Source organism: Mustela nigripes, chromosome 4, assembly GCF_022355385.1.
Source record: "Mustela nigripes isolate SB6536 chromosome 4, MUSNIG.SB6536, whole genome shotgun sequence".
NCBI classification, from domain to species: domain Eukaryota; kingdom Metazoa; phylum Chordata; class Mammalia; order Carnivora; family Mustelidae; genus Mustela; species Mustela nigripes.
The window spans coordinates 161,393,814-161,414,416 of NC_081560.1; the positions used below are offsets into that span (position 1 = coordinate 161,393,814).

The following is a 20,603-nucleotide window of genomic DNA, read 5'->3' on the forward strand; positions in this document are numbered from 1 at the left end:
TAGCATGAGTAACATCTGGTGAATTTCATAATGTAAAAATGTTCTTCAGAAAATGACCATACTAATTTCTCCTTTCTCTTTGTCCATCTAGTGAGAACTCAGCAGAGGCGATAGCAGTAGATTCTAACAATCAGTCGAAGTCCCCACTGGAGAAGTTTATGGTAAAACTGTGCACTCATCACCAGAAGCAGTTCATCCGTGTCCTGAACGATCTGTACACTGAATCCCAGCCGGGCACTGAGGACCTGCGGCCTGATTCTGGAGCGATGGATGCATCCACGTGCAACGCTGGCTGTGCCCAGCTAGGCGCCAGACAAAAGGAAAAGGATGCTGCGTGTCTCGATAGGAAGTCTCCTCCTTCTGTAGATTTGTTCGTAGACTCATCAGACCCGCACAGCCCTCCACACTTAACAGAACAGACCCTGAAGGAGCCTCCTCCTGAGATAAACTCTGCAGATGGAAGAGAGAATGCCTTGACTATTATCCAGAAAACTTCCTCTGAACATCCAACCACTAAACCTAATTCTGGTAGTTCAACGGATAGTTCCACTCTGGGATACCTCGCCGCATCTAATTCTTCCTCGATAAGCTTCCACCACACCTCTAAGAGCTTGGAGGGGCAAACCACTGGACAGGAGCAAGACACGAATGTGAAAATATGTGAGGATGGGGAAGACCATATGCAGAGCTCAGCTTTAGTAGAAAGTCTGATTGCAGTGAAAGTGGCACCTGAGAATAGTGAGGAGAGCAACAGCTGTATTGTTTCTCAAAGAAATTCATTCAAAGCTTTATCAGAAGAGGCTTGGGACTCAGGGTTTACTGGGAATTCACCTAGAACTGCTGACAAAGAGAATGCTTTACTCTGTAGCTCAAAAACACCTCTGCGCCAGGAGTTAGAGTCCAGTGAACAAGATTCAAGGCCAAAGCAAGAGAACCATCTTCACTCACTAGGAAGAAATAAGGTGAGTTATCATTTACATCCCAGTGATAAAGGTCAGTTTGATCATCCCAAAGATGGTTGGTTAGCCTCCAGCCCCATGCCAGCTGTCCACAAAGCATCTAATGGACATTCGCGAACCAAGATGATATCAACCTCCATTAAGACAGCTCGGAAGAGTAAGAGGGCATCAGGACTGAGGATAAACGATTATGATAACCAGTGTGATGTCGTTTATATCAGTCAGCCGATAACAGAGTGCCACTTGGAGAATCAAAGATCAATATTATCTTCTCGGAAAACAGCCAGGAAGAGTACTCGAGGATACTTCTTCAATGGTGATTGTTGTGAGCTGCCAACTGTTCGCACGCTGGCCAGAAATTTACACTCTCAAGAAAAAGCGAGCTGTTCAACAGTGGAGCCAGAGGCAGTGGTCACTGCCAAGCAGACCCTCATACTTTCCGTCCCTGGACCTGCTGTGGATGTGCAGTGTCCCAGAGAAGACGACCATGAAGAACCAAGTAAAGAAATAACCTCCCTCAAGGAAGGAGAAAGAGAAGCTTCCTCTGAAAAGGAATCTCAGGAGCCTGAGGTTTGCCCCATGACAAATAAACCAAATCCGAGCAGTTCTCCCAGGTCAGAGGAAATGACAGCCTCCAGCTTGGCATCGCCTCTCCCAGCTCATCTTCCCGAAGAGGACACGCCAGAAGGTAGCTCCATGGTCTCAACTCCCACAGCAAGTGGGGTGGCTTCCCCTGAACAAGATCAGCAACCAGTCCAACTGCTGGATATCAAGGAGGGGACTGTCATCCAAGACGGTCACCTGGTTTCCTCTGCTGAGAGTATTTCTGAGGGAGGCAGTGGCAATGTGGTTTCTAGGCCTCATTCTTCTCCTGAAATAGTCAGCAGAGAGGAGGGTCCTCTGGGCTTAGAAAGTCAAAGTCCGCCGGTGGGTTTGGAGCCTCCCCTGAGCCTGGGAAAAGCTGAAGACAACCAAAGCATCAGTACTGAGGCCAAGACTGAAGAAGACACTCAGGAGCTGGATACCTGCCCACCCTTGAAGGAAAGCAGCACTTTCACTAATGAAAACCCCAGAGAAATTGAGGACAGTGAGGCAGCAGTTGGTACAGGAAAATCAGAGGGACAGAGCAGTGATGTAAAACTTTGTTCAGAAAAAGATACGTCCGATCAAAACATTGATTCACCTGAAGAGAATGTGGACAAGAAGAAAAAAAGTAAAAAACTCCCTGAGGCCTCTGACAGGTGCCTAAGGAGTCAGCTTTCAGATCCTCCCTCTGCGGATAGGTGCCTGAGAAGTCAAAGTTCAGATTCTTCCTCTCCTTGTCCTGAGATCAAGATTTCTAAAAATCCTGGTATGAAACGTTCTAAAAAAGAAGGGTGCCCTGGGGAGACAGCATCTGAGGGCCTTCTGGCTGACGGCTTCCATACAAAAGGTCTGGAGGACACTGAAAACCCAGGTGTTGATGAAAATCCCTCTGAGAAAGACACTGAGCAGGAGGGTGAAGGAGGTGGGATCATCACCAGGCAGACTTTTAAAAACATGCTGGCAAAAGAAGTCAAGGGGGAAGAAGGAGATATTTTCCCCAGCAATGATCCCATAACCACAGTGGGCCAACCCCTGCCTGGAGAGAGACTGGAAATCTATGTTCAGTCTAAGTTAGGGGAGAAAAATGCTCATGACCCCTCCGAAAGTATTCCTTGTACTTTCCCAGAACAATCAAAAGAGAAGCCAGAACCAATTCCCACACAAGATCTGGAGGAGGTTGTGAATGAGGTCGGCACTGAAAACACCCAGTGTAAAGATGGTGAAAGTGACCTGCCGTCCAGTGCACTGGGCTTGTCAGGTAGTGGAAGTGGTGATGCTGCTGGGCCCCCAAAATGGGTACCGAGGCTTACAAGACTGACCTCTTCAACCTACAACCTAAGACATGCTCATTCTCTGGACTCCTCAGACACTGCAAGAGTGACTTCAGAAAAGGAAGCAGCACAAGGAAACCCAATGCCAAAGGAAGATGAAGCTTCGGAGAGTGGAGATCCCTTAGATGAGGAGGATGTGGACCCCGTGGTGGACGACCAGCCAAAGTTTGTGGAATGGTGTGCAGAGGAGGAGAACCAAGAGCTTATTGCCAACTTCAATGCCCAGTACATGAGAGTTCAGAAGGGCTGGATCCAGTTGGAGAAAGAAGCCCAGCCAACACCAAGATCAAGGAACAAGTCAGATAAACTGAAGGAGATTTGGAAAAGCAAGAAAAGGTCACGGAAATGTAGGGGTTCATTGGAGGTTCAAAAGTTTTCTCCTGTTCAGATGCTGTTTATGACAAACTTTAAATTATCTAATGTTTGCAAATGGTTCTTAGAGACTACTGAAACCCGGTCTCTGGTGATCGTGAAGAAGCTCAACACTCGTCTTCCAGGAGACATCCCCCCCGTCAAGCATCCTCTTCAGAAGTACTCTCCTTCCAGCCTGTACCCCAGTTCACTACAGGCTGAGCGCTTAAAAAAGCACTTGAAGAAATTTCCTGGAGCTACTCCTGCTAGGAACAATTGGAAAACACAGAAGCTCTGGGCCAAATTTCGAGAAAATCCTGACCAGGTGGAGTCAGAGGACACCAGTGACGTCAGCCTCGGCCCCGGTTCTGAAGACAGCGTAGAGGAAGTCAAGGAAAGACGAAGTAGCCATCCTCCCACAAACTCACCTACCCCAGCCAGTACCCGGATCCTCAGAAAATACTCCAATATTCGAGGAAAGCTGAGAGCCCAGCAATGTTTGATCAAGAGTGAGAAAATGGAAAGCCCGTTTGGGCAGGCTGTGGAAAGTAAACAGAGTTGTAAGAGTGTATGCATCAACCCTCTGATGTCCCCCAAGCTTGCTCTGCAGGTGGACGCGGATGGGTTTCCTATTAAGCCCAAGAGCACCGACGGAATGAAGGGAAGGAAAGGGAAGCAGATGACTGAAGTCTTGCCGAAAGCAGAAGTGCAGAATAAACGCAAGAGGACAGAAGGCGGCAGCACTCAGGACAGGAAGGACAAGGGACCGGTGGTGAAAGCCAGCAAAGACAAGCATCCTGATGGAACCACCAAAACGCCTGCTGCCAAGAAGCCAGCTGCAAGGGACAGAATCAGCCAACTGCCCAGAAAGACATCCTTAAAAGAGAATAAAGTGAAGATCCCTAAAAAGTCTCCTGGGAAGAACTGCCCTCCCTCTAGAAGGGAAAAAGAGAATACAAACAAAAGACCCACACAGCCCCCTGCCTCGGAGGCAGGGATGAAACCTGCAAAGCAAAAGGGGGCAGGTGAGTGCTCTTCCAGGCCGCAGAAAGCTGCCAGCAGGAAGCAGAGCAGCGGGAAGACTCGGGCCAGACCCTTGACAAAAACCCCGGAGAGCAGTGCAGCCCAGAGAAAGCGAAAACTAAAGGCAAAGCTGGACTCTTCTCACAGCAAACGGAGACGGCTGGATGCAAAGTGATCGGAAGGCTGGCAGCCACGAGTTAAAACTGTCCTGCAGAAGTAACCCTGCATTGTGCATTAACTAACTCTGCTTTTATAAGCTTATCCAGCCTTTCAAAGCTGCAGGGAACAGAGAACACCACAACTGAAGATGCCAGAAAATGCATCTCAGATGGAGAAGGGAACTTGCAGAGTCTTTCTCTGAGGCTGAGTAAGGGAAGTTATATATTATATTCTGATTGTTCCTTGGGTTTTAAACTTGGAACCAAGCAGTTTTAGTTTTTAAAAGTACAGTGCCTTATTTATCCTTTTTGTTTTTAAATTTACGAAAGCTAAAAAGCTGATCTATGTGATAAAGGCTTGTATTTTATACTTGATGCACAAGCACTTGTAGCCAAGAAGATCACCGTCATGCACAGAAAAGTAGCTTTTCAGCAGCCGCCCTGCAGCGTCTGTCCATGAGCAGATGCTCCTCTTTGCAAACCCAAGCAGTGAACTTCCCTCTCCGTCTTGTTTGTTTGTTTAAATGATATTCGAAAGCTAAACCAAATCATTTTTATGGTATGTGGAGATTGCAGAGGGAATTTATAATTATTATGATAGATGAGTATTTCTGTTACTCCTTTTTAAAAAAATCAGATTCATTATTGGTCACTCCTCCCACTTTTGACTTTATGTCATTTAAAAAAATGTATTCTAAATGATGCGCCCATGGGACAAAAGATGGGTCACAAGGTGTTACTATTGGGTTAGGACCTCTAAAAATTATTTACATCCCCCAGGTGATTTACATTACTGATTCTTACCATCCTTTTCATTTTTGGCCTTGCAAGCTTGCTGACATTCGAATAAGGCTTTTACCTGACTTCAGCAGGGGGGAAATGTAGGATTTTTTTTTTTTCATCTTGTAACTGTAACTTGACAATTAGGATGAGAGTGACTGTTCTAATCTTCTTTCTTACCCTGAATATTTCCATATTCGAAGAAAGCCAAGTTGTTATTTCCAGTAATAGAAAAGTTTAGGAGTTTGTGTTCATGTACATTTGGGTGCATTTGCCTGTGGTTATCAGCCACAGATGTTTCCCAGCCCCAGTACAGTAAAATTCTTTCTTCCCCATGCAGTGTGCTAGGGTGTTCATGAGCTGCATAAGTAGCACAGGCCAGATGGTTCAAATGTGGCCCAGGGTCTCTACATGAGGATCCGTAACACCAGTTTGGCGCCAGACTCAGAAAGGTCTAAACAGCACAGAGTCACGTGAAGGTCAGAGCAACCTTGCAGTTGGAGGAAGCAGCTCAGCATCTTGTAGCGGGGCCCACATCCCTCCTCCCACCTGGAGCTGATGTTCAGTTGGCTTGTCCCAATGTGAATGTACGTGTTTCGTGTTTCGAGTGGGTGTTAGCATTCTGACTGATGAGCACCGTACTGGTACTTAACGCTTGGAGTATCACTCTTGCCTCTCTCACAGCAGGTTCTGTTCTTTGGCTCAAAGGTGAGAGCTGCAGTGTTTGTAACTAATGTTGTTTGCCTTTCCCTAATGACGCCTGAGGTGGTTGCATTAGTTTTACCTTGGTGCCTGTAACTTTGCTCCATTACAATGCAGTGTGTGCTCAGCATTTCCACTGGGCCACTCTGCAAAACAGGCTTGGTTGTGAAAGCTCCTCTGCTGTGCTCTGTCACAGAAGTAGGCTTGTATGGACAGGGGCTCCTCTGTCCTTTTTACTAAAACGTTTCCATTTAGATTGTTTAGGTAAACCCAGATGGACTTTTTTCATGCATAGTTCCATCAACTCATGATAAAACAGGGCTTCTACCCATTCTGTTAAAGGTTTGCTGTATATAATGAGAACTTCTGCTGACTGGATAGGACTGGAGAGAAAGTTCGATTCATGGGAAATTGAGAATTGTGTTGAATTTCATAGACTATCTTCAATGAAGCCTTGACTTTCTTTCCCTTTATGTCTCCTCTATCCCATGAGTCTCTTTTCTTTTTGTTTTAATATCTTTGACTTTGGCCATTCAAGAGCTACCTATATGAATGAAACTGCTGAGTGTGTATGTTGGGCAGCCCTTTCTCAGCATTAAGTTGCACAGAAGCATTAGTGTGTTTTGAGTAGGTTCGGTTAATCTTTGAAAGTGGTTTTGAAGTTATTAAGAAATATTCTCATATAGTCGTCACTGGATCCTGTTTTTGTGGTGACTTCAACAGCCAAGGTTTGCTGAGGCCACATGTGCTGACTCGAGGTGCCCCCCTTAGCGGCACGCAGATAGATGCCTTGTAGCGCTGCTTGGATGAGGTTCGGGAGAGGTATGAGGCAGTGAGCAGCTGCAACCCATCCAGTTCCAGGCTTATAACACATTCCATTACCTTCCTAAGTTCTTTTTCATTTTTAAAAGCGTGTTTCAAGATAATAGCCTTTTCTGTCATTTTAGGCAGCAGTTGAGAAAAGGTATCAATGTGTATGCATTTTTTTATATATATATACACTGCAGTGGTCATCTTTAAAATCAGCTTAACATTTTAGAGTAGTGACAACACTTCAATAGACTGAGAGTCTACATAATTAGAACACTTAAAAGTTTAGAGGTATTTTTATATTTGTTGAATCTCATTTTTGCTGAGTCAGTTAATTTTGCTAATAGCAGAAGGGGGGACAAATGAACTTGAGGGCTGGCTCTGAAATGCCCTTTTACACTTACAACTGATGTTGTCTAGCTGCTCCTAGACACCTCCAAGCCAGACCTGCAGCTGACTCAAGTCTCCCCTGGTTTTCCCTGTCTTGCAAAGACGTCCTCTTTATAGCTGTCGTCACAGTATGGCTGGCCACCAGATGCAAAGGCAGTCTGTCCCACATTCCAGATTCCAAATCACAAAAGAATTCTGCTCCTGGGGCTAGCACCATGACTGACCCAGCACCAGAGCTGAAGTTGCTGACCAGAGAACGCTGGTATTACCTCTGAGCTTCTGGGAGAGCTCCAGGGAAGCAGTCTCAGAAGCTCTACCTTAGCTCCCCAGAGCTGGGCTCTCTTTGGGAGATCCCATCTTCTGGCTCCCACTTCCTGGCCCCTAAGGCTCCCTGGGTTTGGGAGGACAACATGCAGACCCTCCCTAGTCAGGGCCCAGAGCCTCACCACAGCGCTCCCTCAGACCCCAAGCAAGCTACAGCACACAGGGAGGCAGCCACCCTTTATTCTGCTCTTAAGGCTTCCTGCACAGGAACGTCACTACTGTCTGTCAGTCTGTAGTTGCTAGATCCTTGGGGCCCATAGGTAAGCCAGTTCTGTCACATCTGTATTTCAGTAAAGATTTCTACACAACCCTTCTCTGAAAACAATAATCTTGGGCTGTGGGTTTGGTTCTTGAGGTAGTATGGATAGGAGAGGTGCATGTCGCATCCCTTCACAGATGTGGTGCTCCTGATGGGCTCCTCTGTGCACTTCTCAATGTTCATGTAGGATATCAGTGGAACATGTCACTTCAAGACAGTTGCTTTGAACTGAAGTTTGGTCTCTTTCCTGCCTTGTGATGGATTGTGTAGTAAGGGCTGTAGCTGTTACTTTCCTCTCTGGGCGGTGTCTTGCTGATTGAAGGACCTGAGAGCTAAGTAAGAAAGGACAGCATGCGACACAATGCAGACATCACCCTCCATGAGTCTGGTGGCTTGTCACCACACCTGGGACTATTTTGGAATTTCCCAGGGTGCTGGGTCCAGGAACCACCCCCGTTCCTTTTGGTTTCCTGTCAGCCCACACAAGCCATCTTTTTTACAGACACCCTATCAAGGGTCTGTAGAATATGGGCTGGTCGCTCTTTTGTAAATAAAAGTTTATTGGAACATAGCCATGCCCGTTTGTTTATGTATCTTTCATAGCTGCTTTCCAGCACAGCAGAGTATCTACAACAGAGACCATATGGTCTGCAAAGCTGGAAAGATTTACTGTCTGGGCTTTTCAGAAAAAATTTGCCAACCTTCCTTGCTTAAGAAAATAATCCTTTTTCAAGAACAAACTTTGCATGGTTGATCTTTCAATCTTTCTTTTGCCTCCCCGTCCTTCTTTTCTTTTCTTCTTTTTCCTCCTTATCTTCCCTCAGTTTTGTTCTTCCTTTTATATTTCTTTCTTTCTCCTTGCTGCAGAAGAGACATGGTGTGTTGTTACAGCACACTGAATACATCTCCTAACACCTGAGCTGCTGCAGCCTCACATCTGCCTTCTCCAAGCTGCCCACAGTGAGGCCTCCGGCAGCCTCCAGAGTCAGGCCCCACAGGTGAGGAGGGCTTCAGAGTTCTCGCTGCAGCCCAGGCCTCTCATTTCACTCTGTCCTTATCTTAAGACCTGACTCTGGCTTCACATCTTGAGTGTTCCTCAGACAAGCCAAGATTTGGGTTTTGTTTGTTTGTTTGTTTTCAAAATTAATTGAGAATACTTTAGTTAGAGGCTCAGTTTTCTGAGCCCCATGTTTAGGGAAAATACGGAAAAGGCCTTTTCACAGAAGGAAAACAAAGTGCAGTCACTAACCCAAAGTACTCATTATATAATGTTTTTGACCAACTTCTAGGAGAATAAAAATGTATCAGTACTGATAGTTTTTTAGTCACATGCTCTCCTTTCAAAATAACTTCATTAAAGGCAAACCAACAAATAAAAAAAAAATAGGGGCTTGCTTTGAACATGCTTTTAGGAAAGAATAGGAAATTGGAGCACATTAGAACCTGAGTATGACTGCAAAATTGTCCATTGTGTCTTTGGGTAAAATCCAGTCGGCCTCCAAGCTGTTGGTCTTTCCTCTCCCCAACAAGTCAAGGACAAGCTTCTGTACTATTCTGCAAATTAAGTTGAATATCGGGTTAGTGAAAAAATTTCTGTTAGTGGCCCCAGAACAGTGATGATTTCAATTATTTTGAAACAGTTAATTATTATTTTGACTTCTCAGCTATTAATTTTTGTTTTCTTATGGCTTGATGTCCACTGAAATGCTGGAATTTTTTCCTACAAGTATGAAATCGTGTCTATGTATATCTCATTGGGAAGGCAGTCCTCACACGCTCAGCAGTAAGCATTCTTCCCCAGCTTGCTCCCAAATCCTTTTCAGGGAAGAAATGAAAATCAAAAGATTATTGTATTTAAAACAAGCAGAATTGTGGAAAGCCTTTTGAAGCAACCTTCAATAAAGTTCATCCCTTGAAATGTCAGAACAAACTGCTGTTCTACAGTGGACAGATTGGAAGACTTGAAGGTCTGACCTCTCTCCTTGAACGATATTAAGTCATACTCAGGCAGAAACCCAGAGCTCTCTGATGCTGCTTCCGACTTCGGGCTTTGCCCTGTTGTGCCGGGGGACCCAGAAGACCACCTGGGGCATTTCTGCAGATAGTATGCTTGCTCATGCTTTTGCTCTTGGAATTGAGCCAGCACTGGTCAGTTCCTTCCATTACCTCCCATCTGCCTGAACTTCCCTTTCCCAGAGCACTGGTGGTGTACTGCTCGGTGCTCAGGTGACATCCTTGTCTTCGGGGTTCAGTGGGGCAGCTGTGTGGTTATGCCCACCTGGCAAGCACAGTGATGCACAGAGGCTTTCTCCCCTACCTGAGACCAGTCCACGTCACACAAGGTACTCAGCAGTAGGCAAGGTATGTGAAAGAACAGGTTGCCTATGAAACAGCCAACAACAGCAGCAAAAAACAGGTGTTTAAGGTTTTATAATATACCAGAGGTTGGAGGAATGCATTTTACCTTTTTAAAAAAAAGGATTGTGTTAAAAAAATAAATAAATAACCGGGACTTACTGTGTAGCTGACACAGCCTAAAATATAAAATATCCACCACCTGGCTATTTACAAAAAAGGTTTCCTGGCCCTTGTAGTGTGTCATTTGAGGTCAGTTGTGCAGTTAGGCACAAACGTTTTTCCTGCATTCCAGCCTCGCACCGTTTCTGTCCTTTCAGACGGCGGGGAGCATCTTGCCACGCCGTCTCGGCACACAGCCGTTCTCGCACGCTACTTTGTGAGCAATGCTTGTGCGCTAAAGAAAACATATTCCCCTTCGTTGATTGAGTATTTGTTGAATCATGATCTCATCTAGTAGGATAAGTAGTTAAAACTAGAAGTACAACGTCTTTTAAGTCTTCCTCTGTGGCAAACAAATTTAGTAATGGACCTGAAGCCGAAATAGTGCCTCTCCTGGCCAGCCCTAGTGGGCTCCTTTCAGCCCCAGCGCTCTCCTTTTCTTTTCTGTGTACAGTATATTTGCAAGCTCGCTCCCCAAGCTTCGGTCACTATTTGTGAATATAACTGGCCGGCCTGGGCCTGTTTGAACCTCGAATCCAGCCTAGCCGTTCTTCGCTCTCCTAGAAACACCAGCATGTTGATGGCCCTGGTTGGCACACCAGCAGCTATAGCCTGAAGCAGCTCAGAGCCCTCCGGCCTGGCTCGGCTCATTTGGGGGAGCCGTCCTAGACATCTCACCTCTTCCCTCTCTGCTTAGGCCACCCAGCCCCCTTCCAGGAGGTGTCTTCTTGGAAACGGTCTCCCGTCTCCTGAGCACGTCATTGACCACAGACGTGTCATTCTAGAAGCGTCTTTCTCTCCGTAACTCTTTTTTTTCCTTCTAGAATTTAGCGGTTGGGTCCGGATGCTCCTCAGTTTATCAGCTTTTCAGCCCACTTGTTTTCTACAATCTGCACTTCATGCTTCTCGCTGCTGAAGCTGTATGTAGTATTTGGGAGGTGTGTGTGTGGGAAAGATGCTCTACAGACAAGATGCGCATAATTTTGTATATTTATACCACAGGGATTTGTTTTAGAGCCGCTGTAGCTTAAGGCTATTAGTTTCACCAGTGTTCTAGGAGACTGTGATATGGACTATGGTTTCAAATACGTTATATAATACATAGTTAGTTATACACCACACCGTGGAATTTATTTCACTGTGTAAATAGTGATATTTTCCTGTTCAAATGCTTCTATAGAAAATATTTATTTTAACAACAAAAAATTAACTGTCAAAAGGGCTTTCCAAAAAAGTGTTCTTTCTAGCCACTCATCTTCCCCAATTACCGTGCTCATCCATTAAACCCCCAAACAACATCGTGAAGGCAGAGGGTGCAGCCTTGAAACCTTCCCTCTGTTTGGGCATATGCAATGTGGATTGGGAACCTGAGTGCTTCCCCCCACTGCCATCCCATCCCAGAACAAAGTGGGTCTCCTACCACCGGTATGGCTGTGCCAGGCATGGCACCAGGGCTCGCCTGAAGCAGCCCACATTTTGCATACGCAGTTAATATCTTCCGACTGTCCAACAGCCTGTAGAGGGAAATGAGCCTTAGTTGTAACCCCAAGGAAATCCAAACCCATACCTGTGGGATATGGAGAAACCACTGGCTGCCTAAAGAAAGCATTAAGATAGGTTTTAGTCTTTCTCATGTTTGTGAAAGACACACACCTATTCACAGTCATTAACCATGGGAGATAAGCGTGTTTCCTTCTGCACCTTGGCAGCACTCACGGGCACCTCAACTCTCCTCCTCCTTGTCCTCCTCCCTGTCTCAGCAAGCATCTGTGCAGACGTGGGCCAGTCCCACCCGCAACCCGTGGTTACAGAATGAGACCGTCTGTTCTAAGATGTGTGCAGCTTTTTACTTCTCAGGAGTCTTGGTCTGTGATTCACAGCACCCCTAGATGTAAAGGAACTGATGGCTTTATGATCATGTTCCTCTTCCCTGTGCCCCATTCCTGGGCACCTCTGTTGAGTTGTGATTCTTGTTCCGCCCAGCGGCTGGACTGAGAACCAAGGCTCTGGGACCGCAGAGTGCTTGGGACTGGACACACGGGGGGTTTTGTCCTCCAGTTGAATTGTAATTTGCATGTTTTCTAATGGCCTCTCTTTTTTCTAACAAATGAGGAGGACACTTGAACAGTAATGCTGGAGAATGTTTTTTCTAAGTTACTATTTGTAAGCAAATCTGATTTTAAGATGAAATGTGAAAGGGTAACTAGGTGCCAGGGAATTTAGCACTGAACTAAACAGTCAACACTTTTTTAACCTTTGCAGGAGGAAATAGATTTTGCTCTCATCTAATGTTCACAAGAAGTAATGTTGTAAATAGTTTTTAAAAATATTTATTATGTGTGCTGTATACAGATTCACGTTCTGAGTGGTGTTGGTCTGCACTGTAGTATTGTAGAAGGATATATTTTGAGCAGTGGACTTACTTTCATAACACAGTTCACACATGGAGAAAGAACAGAAACCAGCAGGTTGAGAGCTGTTTGGGGCATTTGATCTGTAATGCTATATCAATCCAAGCTTTAACTGCCCCCTCTTCTCTTCTGGTTATGTTATATGTTATATATATTATACATACATACATATATGTATGTATATTATATATGATAAACTGGTCAGTTCCCAGATCTGCAGAGCAGATTTCCAGGTGTTCTTTCTGATGTGTTGCGCATAAGCAATAAGATCCTAGGAAATAACATTTATTCTGGGCTCTGCGTTGGCCCTTGTCTCAGAGGATAGGGTGGGGGTAGAACAGCTCTTGCTAAGACCTCTTGCCTTTGCCGGAGAGGTGGCTATACTTGAATTGTTGCTTCTGTTTGTCTGCACGCTGCTTCTTGTCATACAACTCTAGCAATGGATGAGAAATCTGCCAGCACCAGACACATCAAAATTTGGGCATGGAGATTGAAAAATGATCATTTTTCCATGAATTTGTAGGGCTTCTAGAATCTAGTTGAGGCAAAGCTCATTTGGCTGTAAACATAAGAATTTTTTATGTTAAGAATTTAAATTGCCAGCTAAAAGTCCTTTGAGTCTATCTGCCCTGCCTTTGAAGATTAAGCCCATTTCCTGGGGTCCTCCTCTGTGCCTGGGTTTGAAATGTCTGGGGTAAAAACCCTTTAGAGCTGAGCGAGGCAGGCAGTCCCTCTTCCATGGCTTCCAGCGTGTCCAGTTCCGCAGCTTTCTGAGCTGTTTAGCAGCCTCTCCTGTGACCGTCCTAAACTTTATGAAAAATACCCCACACCCAAATAACCATGAATAGAATAATGTAGTTTTTTAGACTTTTTGGATATGTCTTCTCTTTTGTATTTATGATGGTGTTTGGAATTTTTCACTAGTGTTTTTTTAGATTGAAGTGGGTGCGTTAGGATAAAACTTTCCATTGCTGAGCCTGAAAGCAAGCAAGAGGAAAGAAACTGACCTATATTGTGTCATTGGGAAGGTGACTACTCGTGGTGGTGGGAGGGCGGGGAGGGGGCATTGTAGATTATGTGGGAGTAAAATAGAACTATGGCCTGAGGCTCCCCAAGTATTATTACCTTGTAATAAATAATCCCCTTATTAGCCTCACTTAATCTCAATAGAAGCCTGCTGTTTACCCTCAGGGAACAAGTAGTTTTCAAAATTGAGCTCCTCCAAGGTCACTGGCCAGTGCCTGTGTGGAGGCACTGGTCGTCTTTGTGAACTCATGGCATTATTTTCCCATATGCATTATGATACTAAGAAATTCAACCCCAACCTGTATGAAAAGCACAGCCCAGGGTCCTACTTCAGGCTAGAGTCAATGCCTTTCAGGGGCCAGGGGGGCATAGGAGGCCCATGCAATTTAACTGAAGCTCAGGTGCCGTGTTGGGTTTTTATTCTTTTTAGGCCACAACCCTTCAGAATGAGATTAGGGCAGGGGCTGCTGATCCGGCTGTGGATCCAGGGAGCTCTAAGATGAATCTCTACCGTTCCTTTAAGGTCTTTCTGGTTCCTCCCAGTGTTGTCATTGCCGAGGTCAATCTTGTAGTTGTTCAGATGTGCTCCTTTTTGCTGTCTTGTGAGTCTTAGCCAGTGATCCAGATGCCCAAGGAGAGAGTCTCCGGAGGGCCTAGCCCCTGTCCAGTACCAAGCGTGTGCTCCTAACCTATGCGAAGGTGGTCTTTCCAAAAGCAGTGAATTGAGAAACTCTGCAGATGGTAATCTGGATGATCAGCGTGTATCTCTTGGGCCTGGATTTCCATGATGTTAGTGAGTGTAGGAAAATACTGTGTCTTTAATGGATGAAAATTCAATGTATGCTGTGAATTTGTTGGTTTGAAACATTGAAAAATTTTCATTAGACAATGTTTACATACCTCACCTGAAGAACCTTTGAGAGTGTATATATGAAATTTAAAAATATATTAAGTTGCTTTAAAACAATATGTATAGCTATAAAAGTTGGAGTTATTTTAACTTTGAATATGTACCACGTCTCTTAAATATTGGAATCTGTGGATTTTTTGTGCTTCTGTGTTTTACTTTCCTATTAGGCCATATAGGAAACTGTGTTCTTGTTACTGGTAAAGGGGCCCTCACTGAAATCCAAGCTTGGAAGGATTTCCTTTGTTGTTTCAGATTTTCTTGTTTGGGTTTGAGGGATGGGGTATGGAACTAGAGGATGTGTGGGAGGGATTTCTCTAACATTGACATCTATTCCATGAGCTTTTTCTAGGCGCTTATTTTATTGCAGCGTATTAAACTTCTTTGATATTAAAGTGTGTTTGTGTAGTTACTGGAGAGGGAACAGAATGCATGGAAGCCCAGTATTACACTTGCAGCCTCTGGCGAAGTTGAGAAGTTGCCAGAAGGAACAAAAAGCAATACTTCTTTGTACTTTTGCCTCAACCGCGGTGTTGGGACTTAACGGAGCACTGTTTGGTAGATCTGTGGCCATTTTGTGAGGTATGCCTAACTTCAGGGGCAAGAGAACACCATGGATGAATCCTTGGGAATTCCCACCGCAGACTTGGAAAGGTGCCCGTGCTTCATCCTAGGGGCAGAGAGCAGCTGAGCCAGGTAAGCCACTGTTAAATTTGGGGGTGATCCGTACAGCCCCCGAGGAGGGCTGCCCCCATTCTCTAGAGTCCATTTGGGGCCTGGCAGAAAGCTGGCAGGAAATTCCTGCATTTCCTAGCCTTGTGACCTGTTCCACTGTATTTTTTCAGTTCTGCTTGAGCGGGGTCCATGTAAGCATCCAGGGGACAGTGATTCCTGTGGAATCAGCCATGATTTCATTAATAAATTAGAGGATGGTGGCCACTGACACACAGAACTATATCCAGTAAACATAACCCTGCAGCTGACAATTGGGCTACCTCTCAGCCTGGATTAGGAGAGACCTCCTGTTCCGTGTTAGGACTTTCCATTGTTAAAAGAGACTTCTTTTCCTCCCATATTGATCCTACGGTAGAATATCTAGACTGTATCTCAGAGGTGCAGACTGACTGGCTGGGGGTGAGGGATCATCTGGAGAATTCTCTCTTGAGAGTGCAGGGCATCAGGACAATAGGGACGCATTAGCGCCGATCTCAGGAAAACTAGGCAATGCTAGTTGGAAGCATGGTCATTCATTCTTTCTGTTGCTTCCACTCCCCAGCCAAGCCCTGCTATGCCCATTTCCTTGGCTGGGGATTTCCTTTGAACTGTTAAATTTGCTCCTTACTTCACTTTAACTCAGAGGTTGTAAACTGGTGGCTCACAGATGTGTTTTACTTAGCCTAGTGTTTAAAAAATTATACACTATGGGTGTTGACATAAAATTTGGGTTTCTGGCTTCTCTTTTAGAAAATGATAGTGAAGATCTGGTAAGGTTAGTGCATGGTAAGAATCCACTGGAGCTCAGTAGATTGGAAAGTGTGACTTTAAGGTCACCACAATCCCTTTTTTCTTTAACAGTAGGGAAATGGGTCTCTTTATCAGAAGTGATACAAACAATGGGCCAGACAGACATGTAGCCGATTATCAGAAGTGATACAAACAATGGGCCAGACAGGCATGTAGCCGATTGACTTACTTAGGTAACCCACTGTCCAGACACTTGAGCTTACAACCGTATTTTAACCCATTTTCTCTCCTATACCCAGGTCATTACATTGCTTCCCAAATGGCTAATTGCTTTGCAGGCACTGCTGTTAACCATCACTGCCCACTTTCAAGGTGACCACGTGCTGTTAAGGAATGACTTGGGCAACCATCATTATGATCTAGTAGGAAATCAGTCTGTAGTTGTGGCAACAGAGGAGGGCCAGCTGGGTTCCCTTGGTGGTAGGGGCCTTGCCCCACCTGACTACCAGGGCTGGGTCTCCCCTAGATGCTCATATCATACATCCTACAAAACTCCTAATAGCAATTTTGCAGTCTGAAATCATAGTGGAACTACCATAGAAGTATGTTTGCCTTCTTTCTCTGCTGATCCCTGTGAACCCCTGGTTCATGGTGACAGGTTAACCTTATAGGACAGTTTCAGAAGCCACATTGCTTTCTAATCTGTAGCCCTGATGAACTGAAACCTTCAGAGCCAGGTCAAATGTGGGTGTGGCTCTGTTGGCAAACACAAAATATGGGTGTGGGAAACAAGGCTGAGCAGCCTCTCCACGTCTCTGTGTCTGCTGTGCCATGCCTGGGTCTGCCTATCCTGACATCCCCAGGGAGCTCTGACCCAGCCATCCCCCGGGACTCCCCTTCCTCCTTCAGGAGGAACCCATCTCCTCTGCCACTTCAGGAAGACCAGAGAGTTCCAAGGGCAGATGTCCTATATGTGCTACATCTGAGGGCCATCTCTGGATTATGGCCAGTGTGTGGACAGCTCAGAAACCCCCAAGCCCTGGGAGGCAGCCATGTCAGCAGCCCCGGGCTCATCTTTGGTGCAGAAAAAGAGATCAACAAGGCAGAACCTGAGTGAATCAATGTCGTGTTCACATGGAAGACAACAGACAATATCCAGCACGTTCTAGAACAATTCTAGGGAAAGGGTGGGTGTGGCTCTCTCACAGGCCTGTTCTAAACCTGTCTCTCTAAAAGAGTGACAAGACTGCAGAAACCCCTAAACAAAATGTCACAACCACACCGCATCTGAAAAGCAAAACGAGACACCAGATATTGACTTTAACATATAAAAATACTGTAACAAAATGAAATACAAATATATATATTAGAATCTGTTAAGTATTCTGTATAAAGAGATACTTTCATGGTTAGGCTAATAGCAGGCAAAAAGGAGACGAGTCTGGCCTTTTCCTAACACCTTCACAGGAAGCCAGGGCTGCTGTGGCCAGCAGTGGCAGCAGCAACCCCAGGACTTGTCCTGCTTGTGTCTCTTCAGCGCGTATTTAATGGAGAGAGTCAGTGGCGACATCAAAGCGATCGAAGGTCTTTACTGAAGGGGTGACCAGGTATGGAGGTGGTTTAGCAGAGATGATCTGGCCAGAGCCTTCTGGGCCTCAGTGCGAACAGGCAAGCGGAGTGCTGATCCGGCTCCTTAGCAACTTGCAGGTTGGTGGGTAAGCTGAGGGAATGTGGATCTGGGCCATGGAGCTCGGCCCCCTGCTGCCTGCACTCCTGTGGCAGAGCCCAGCCTTCCAGCTTGACAGAGGGTGAGCATGGGGCCATGTGGGGTGTCACGGGGTGGGTGAGGGCCATGGCCAGCTCACAAGGTACTCCCTGTGAACAGACCCCCCAACCCCCTGGCATGTGGGAGTGCAGGACTCCTGGCAGCCATCACCTATCTGCAGGTGAAGAGGCTGCTGTCGGTCGGTGCCCCTCAAGCCCCGGGAGCCTCATCTACTCCAGGTCAATGGGGAACAGTGATGGCCAAAGGCAGGTAAGTGTCTCAGGGCCGGTGCTCCCAGAATGCCTGTCTTCCGCACAAAGTGAGCTAGCTACACTTGAGCTTTCATCCATAGATCAGCACCTGCCTTATGCTAGAGCTGCTCGCCGCAGTACCCCAGGGGCCCAGAAACTGTAGGTAACAGAGGGATGACATGCAGACCTAGGAGAAGCCTCTCAAAGCCCCCACTGCTGTGCATGGAGGGGAGGGGCGCTGCAGCCTTGCTCAGAACTACAGTAGAGCCCTGTCCCTGGCGAAAAGCCGAGCTGGCCATGAGAACACCTCTGCACTTGGGCAGGACAGATCCCCTTTGCATTAGGGGACTTCCGGAACTCAAACTCACTGGCCAGAGTCCCAGTGTAGTGGAACATGCCAGGTTTCCCCAGTTGTAAGGGGCTCCAGCCCTCTGCTGTTCAGCATCCAGAGCTCCCTCCTCCCCTCCCTCTCCCCGCAGTGACTGAGGATATGGGCACAAGACCACCTCAGCCACACCACAGCCTGCTCCCCGAACCCTGTCTTCTGGTTATAGAGGGAAGGGGTCAGGAAAGGGACATGCTCACTCCCCTTGCCCACTGCGGTCCCCTGGGGCCACACACTTTTGGGGAGACATCTGGGCAGGAGAGTGACCTATCTTCTAGGCAGTTTGCTATTTAAAGATAAGCTTTTTGTGTTTTCTGCATGGAAAAGAAGGATTTGTAGTCACGTGGCCATTCAGTGACTCTTCAGAGTCCTTCCTTGCAAATGCCTAGGTGAGCAGCTCTAGCCTGGGCCAGTGTCTGTGGTTGGTGGTTGGAGCCTTTGGCTCCTCTCTTCCCAGGCATCCTGTTTACTCCTGGGATGCACTACATTCGTTCGTATCTGTCCAGTAGAGCAGCCCCGTACCAGCAGCCCTTAGGCAGGTAAATACCTGTTGATGCGATTAATGACAGTGGATCTTCTGGCTCCTCCAGCCTCCCTTCTGGAGCCACAGTGGGAGGGTCTACATTGCTCCTACCTATGTTCAGTCAAACCACCTCACCATCTGATGGCTGAGGAGACGGAGGCCCAGAGTCACAGAGGCAGCAGAGGTTTCATGGTGCCTGGACTGCTGCTCCCTACTGGTCTGCACTGTGAGGGATCTGAGCCCTGTGTCCATGAGAGCAGACCCCTCCCTGGCTAGGGGCTGGGAGAGCACAGCACCAATACCCCTTTGGTGGTCAGTGTCTGGATGGGGTGGTTATTCAGTTGGAGCCAAGAACTAACCTCCCCTTCACTTCCCCACCCCCATTCTCTCTGGTGGGATCACCACCCCAAACAGAACCAGGGGAAACTGCCTCCACCTTCCTTGAAGCTACTGTGGTCAACCCCTAACTTTAGGATTTAGAAGTCTGGTCCTAAGACCCACCTTCCTCCCCAGCCTCCTTCCCCATGGAGCAGTGGCTTCAGGGCTCCTCAGCCCAGGGGGCAAGGGTCAGTCCCTTCCTGGCCAGCAGGAGGGGCCCTTCCCCTCTGCCGCCTGGCCTACTGCTAGCGAATGCTGCAGCAGCAAGCAGAGCAGAGAGCCAGGCTGGCTACCCCAGGGGAGGCTTCAAGGTCATCCGCAGGGGGCAAGGGCCTTCTGAGGCCAGTATGGGCTACAGGTGAGAAGGAAAAGCTGGTTTGGGAAGGGGCCGGTCCCTTCTTCAGACCCAAGTAGTAAGCAAGCAGGGGGTGTCATCATTCTGCACTCTTGGCCTGACCTCAAGCACACATTCATTCAACAAATATTTATTAAGCGCCTATTTGTGCAAGGCACTTCTGGAGAGGGCAGCCTGCAGCCCGGGCCCCGCCCACCCATCCCGCCCCCAGTGCTGTTACTCTGGGAGGTCGGCCCAGGAGCCGCTCCACTGGACCACACCCCCAGCCCGGCTGCAGGCCATGGGGCTCTGCTGCTGCCGTGTCCCCTTGCCCACCTCACCCCTCCCTGTCCAGCCAGGCACTACGCGCAGACAGCACAGCCACACTTGGTGGGCTTCTCCACCTCCTCCACAAAAGAGGTCCCGTCGCTGCACTCAAAGGTGAACTTCCTCCGCTTCAGCCGCAGGCCCTGGCAGCAGCCCTGACCTGGGCATGAGCCCCGGCACTCCACCCATGACAGCGGCCGCGTGGTCTGGCAGATGGCATAGCCCCTCTGGACCTGGTGAAAGTCCCGGACAGGGTCCCCCCGGCACTCGGACTCTGGATAGGACAGACACCAAGAGAGAGCCTCAGGGCCCACCCGTGGGCCAAGGCCGGCCCATGGGGAGGGCAAGTGGAGGAGGAGAGGCAGCCTCCAAGGACCAGATCCTCCAGCGCTCAGACTCCACCTCCATCCCCACCAGACATGCACATGCACGGTCTTCCTCCTGGGCCCACAGTCCAGTGAGTCGGAAGGAAGAACTTTCTAGCTGCCAGGACCCTCCAGGACAGCGTGGGCTGCCAGGTAAGTGGGCTCCGTGCAAGGGGAGGCTGGCAGCTGGGAAGGCAAAAATAGAGAAGGAAACTGTGCCAGGAGCAGGGGGTCTGCAGGACCCTGAAGGTGCTTGCGTTCTGGACTTCCCTCTGCCC

The 20,603-nt window shown here is 47.4% G+C and overlaps 2 protein-coding genes across 9 annotated transcripts in view; one reads left to right on the forward strand and one right to left on the reverse strand.

Moving 5' to 3' along the window:
* LCOR (ligand dependent nuclear receptor corepressor) overlaps positions 1-14,928 on the forward strand; it is a 144,670-nt gene extending 129,742 nt beyond the window's left edge. For all 8 annotated transcript variants that reach the window (XM_059398245.1, XM_059398247.1, XM_059398250.1 and 5 more), the window contains one exon: positions 92-14,928. In XM_059398245.1, the coding sequence (XP_059254228.1) occupies positions 92-4,424 (4,333 nt within the window). In that variant the 3' untranslated portion in view covers positions 4,425-14,928. The remainder of the gene's footprint in view (positions 1-91) is intronic.
* Positions 14,929-19,871: 4,943 nt separating this feature from the next.
* SLIT1 (slit guidance ligand 1) overlaps positions 19,872-20,603 on the reverse strand; it is a 164,365-nt gene continuing 163,633 nt past the window's right edge. Inside the window, exon 37 of the mRNA XM_059398257.1 lies at positions 19,872-20,234. Within this exon, the coding sequence (XP_059254240.1) occupies positions 19,996-20,234 (239 nt within the window). The 3' untranslated portion in view covers positions 19,872-19,995. The remainder of the gene's footprint in view (positions 20,235-20,603) is intronic.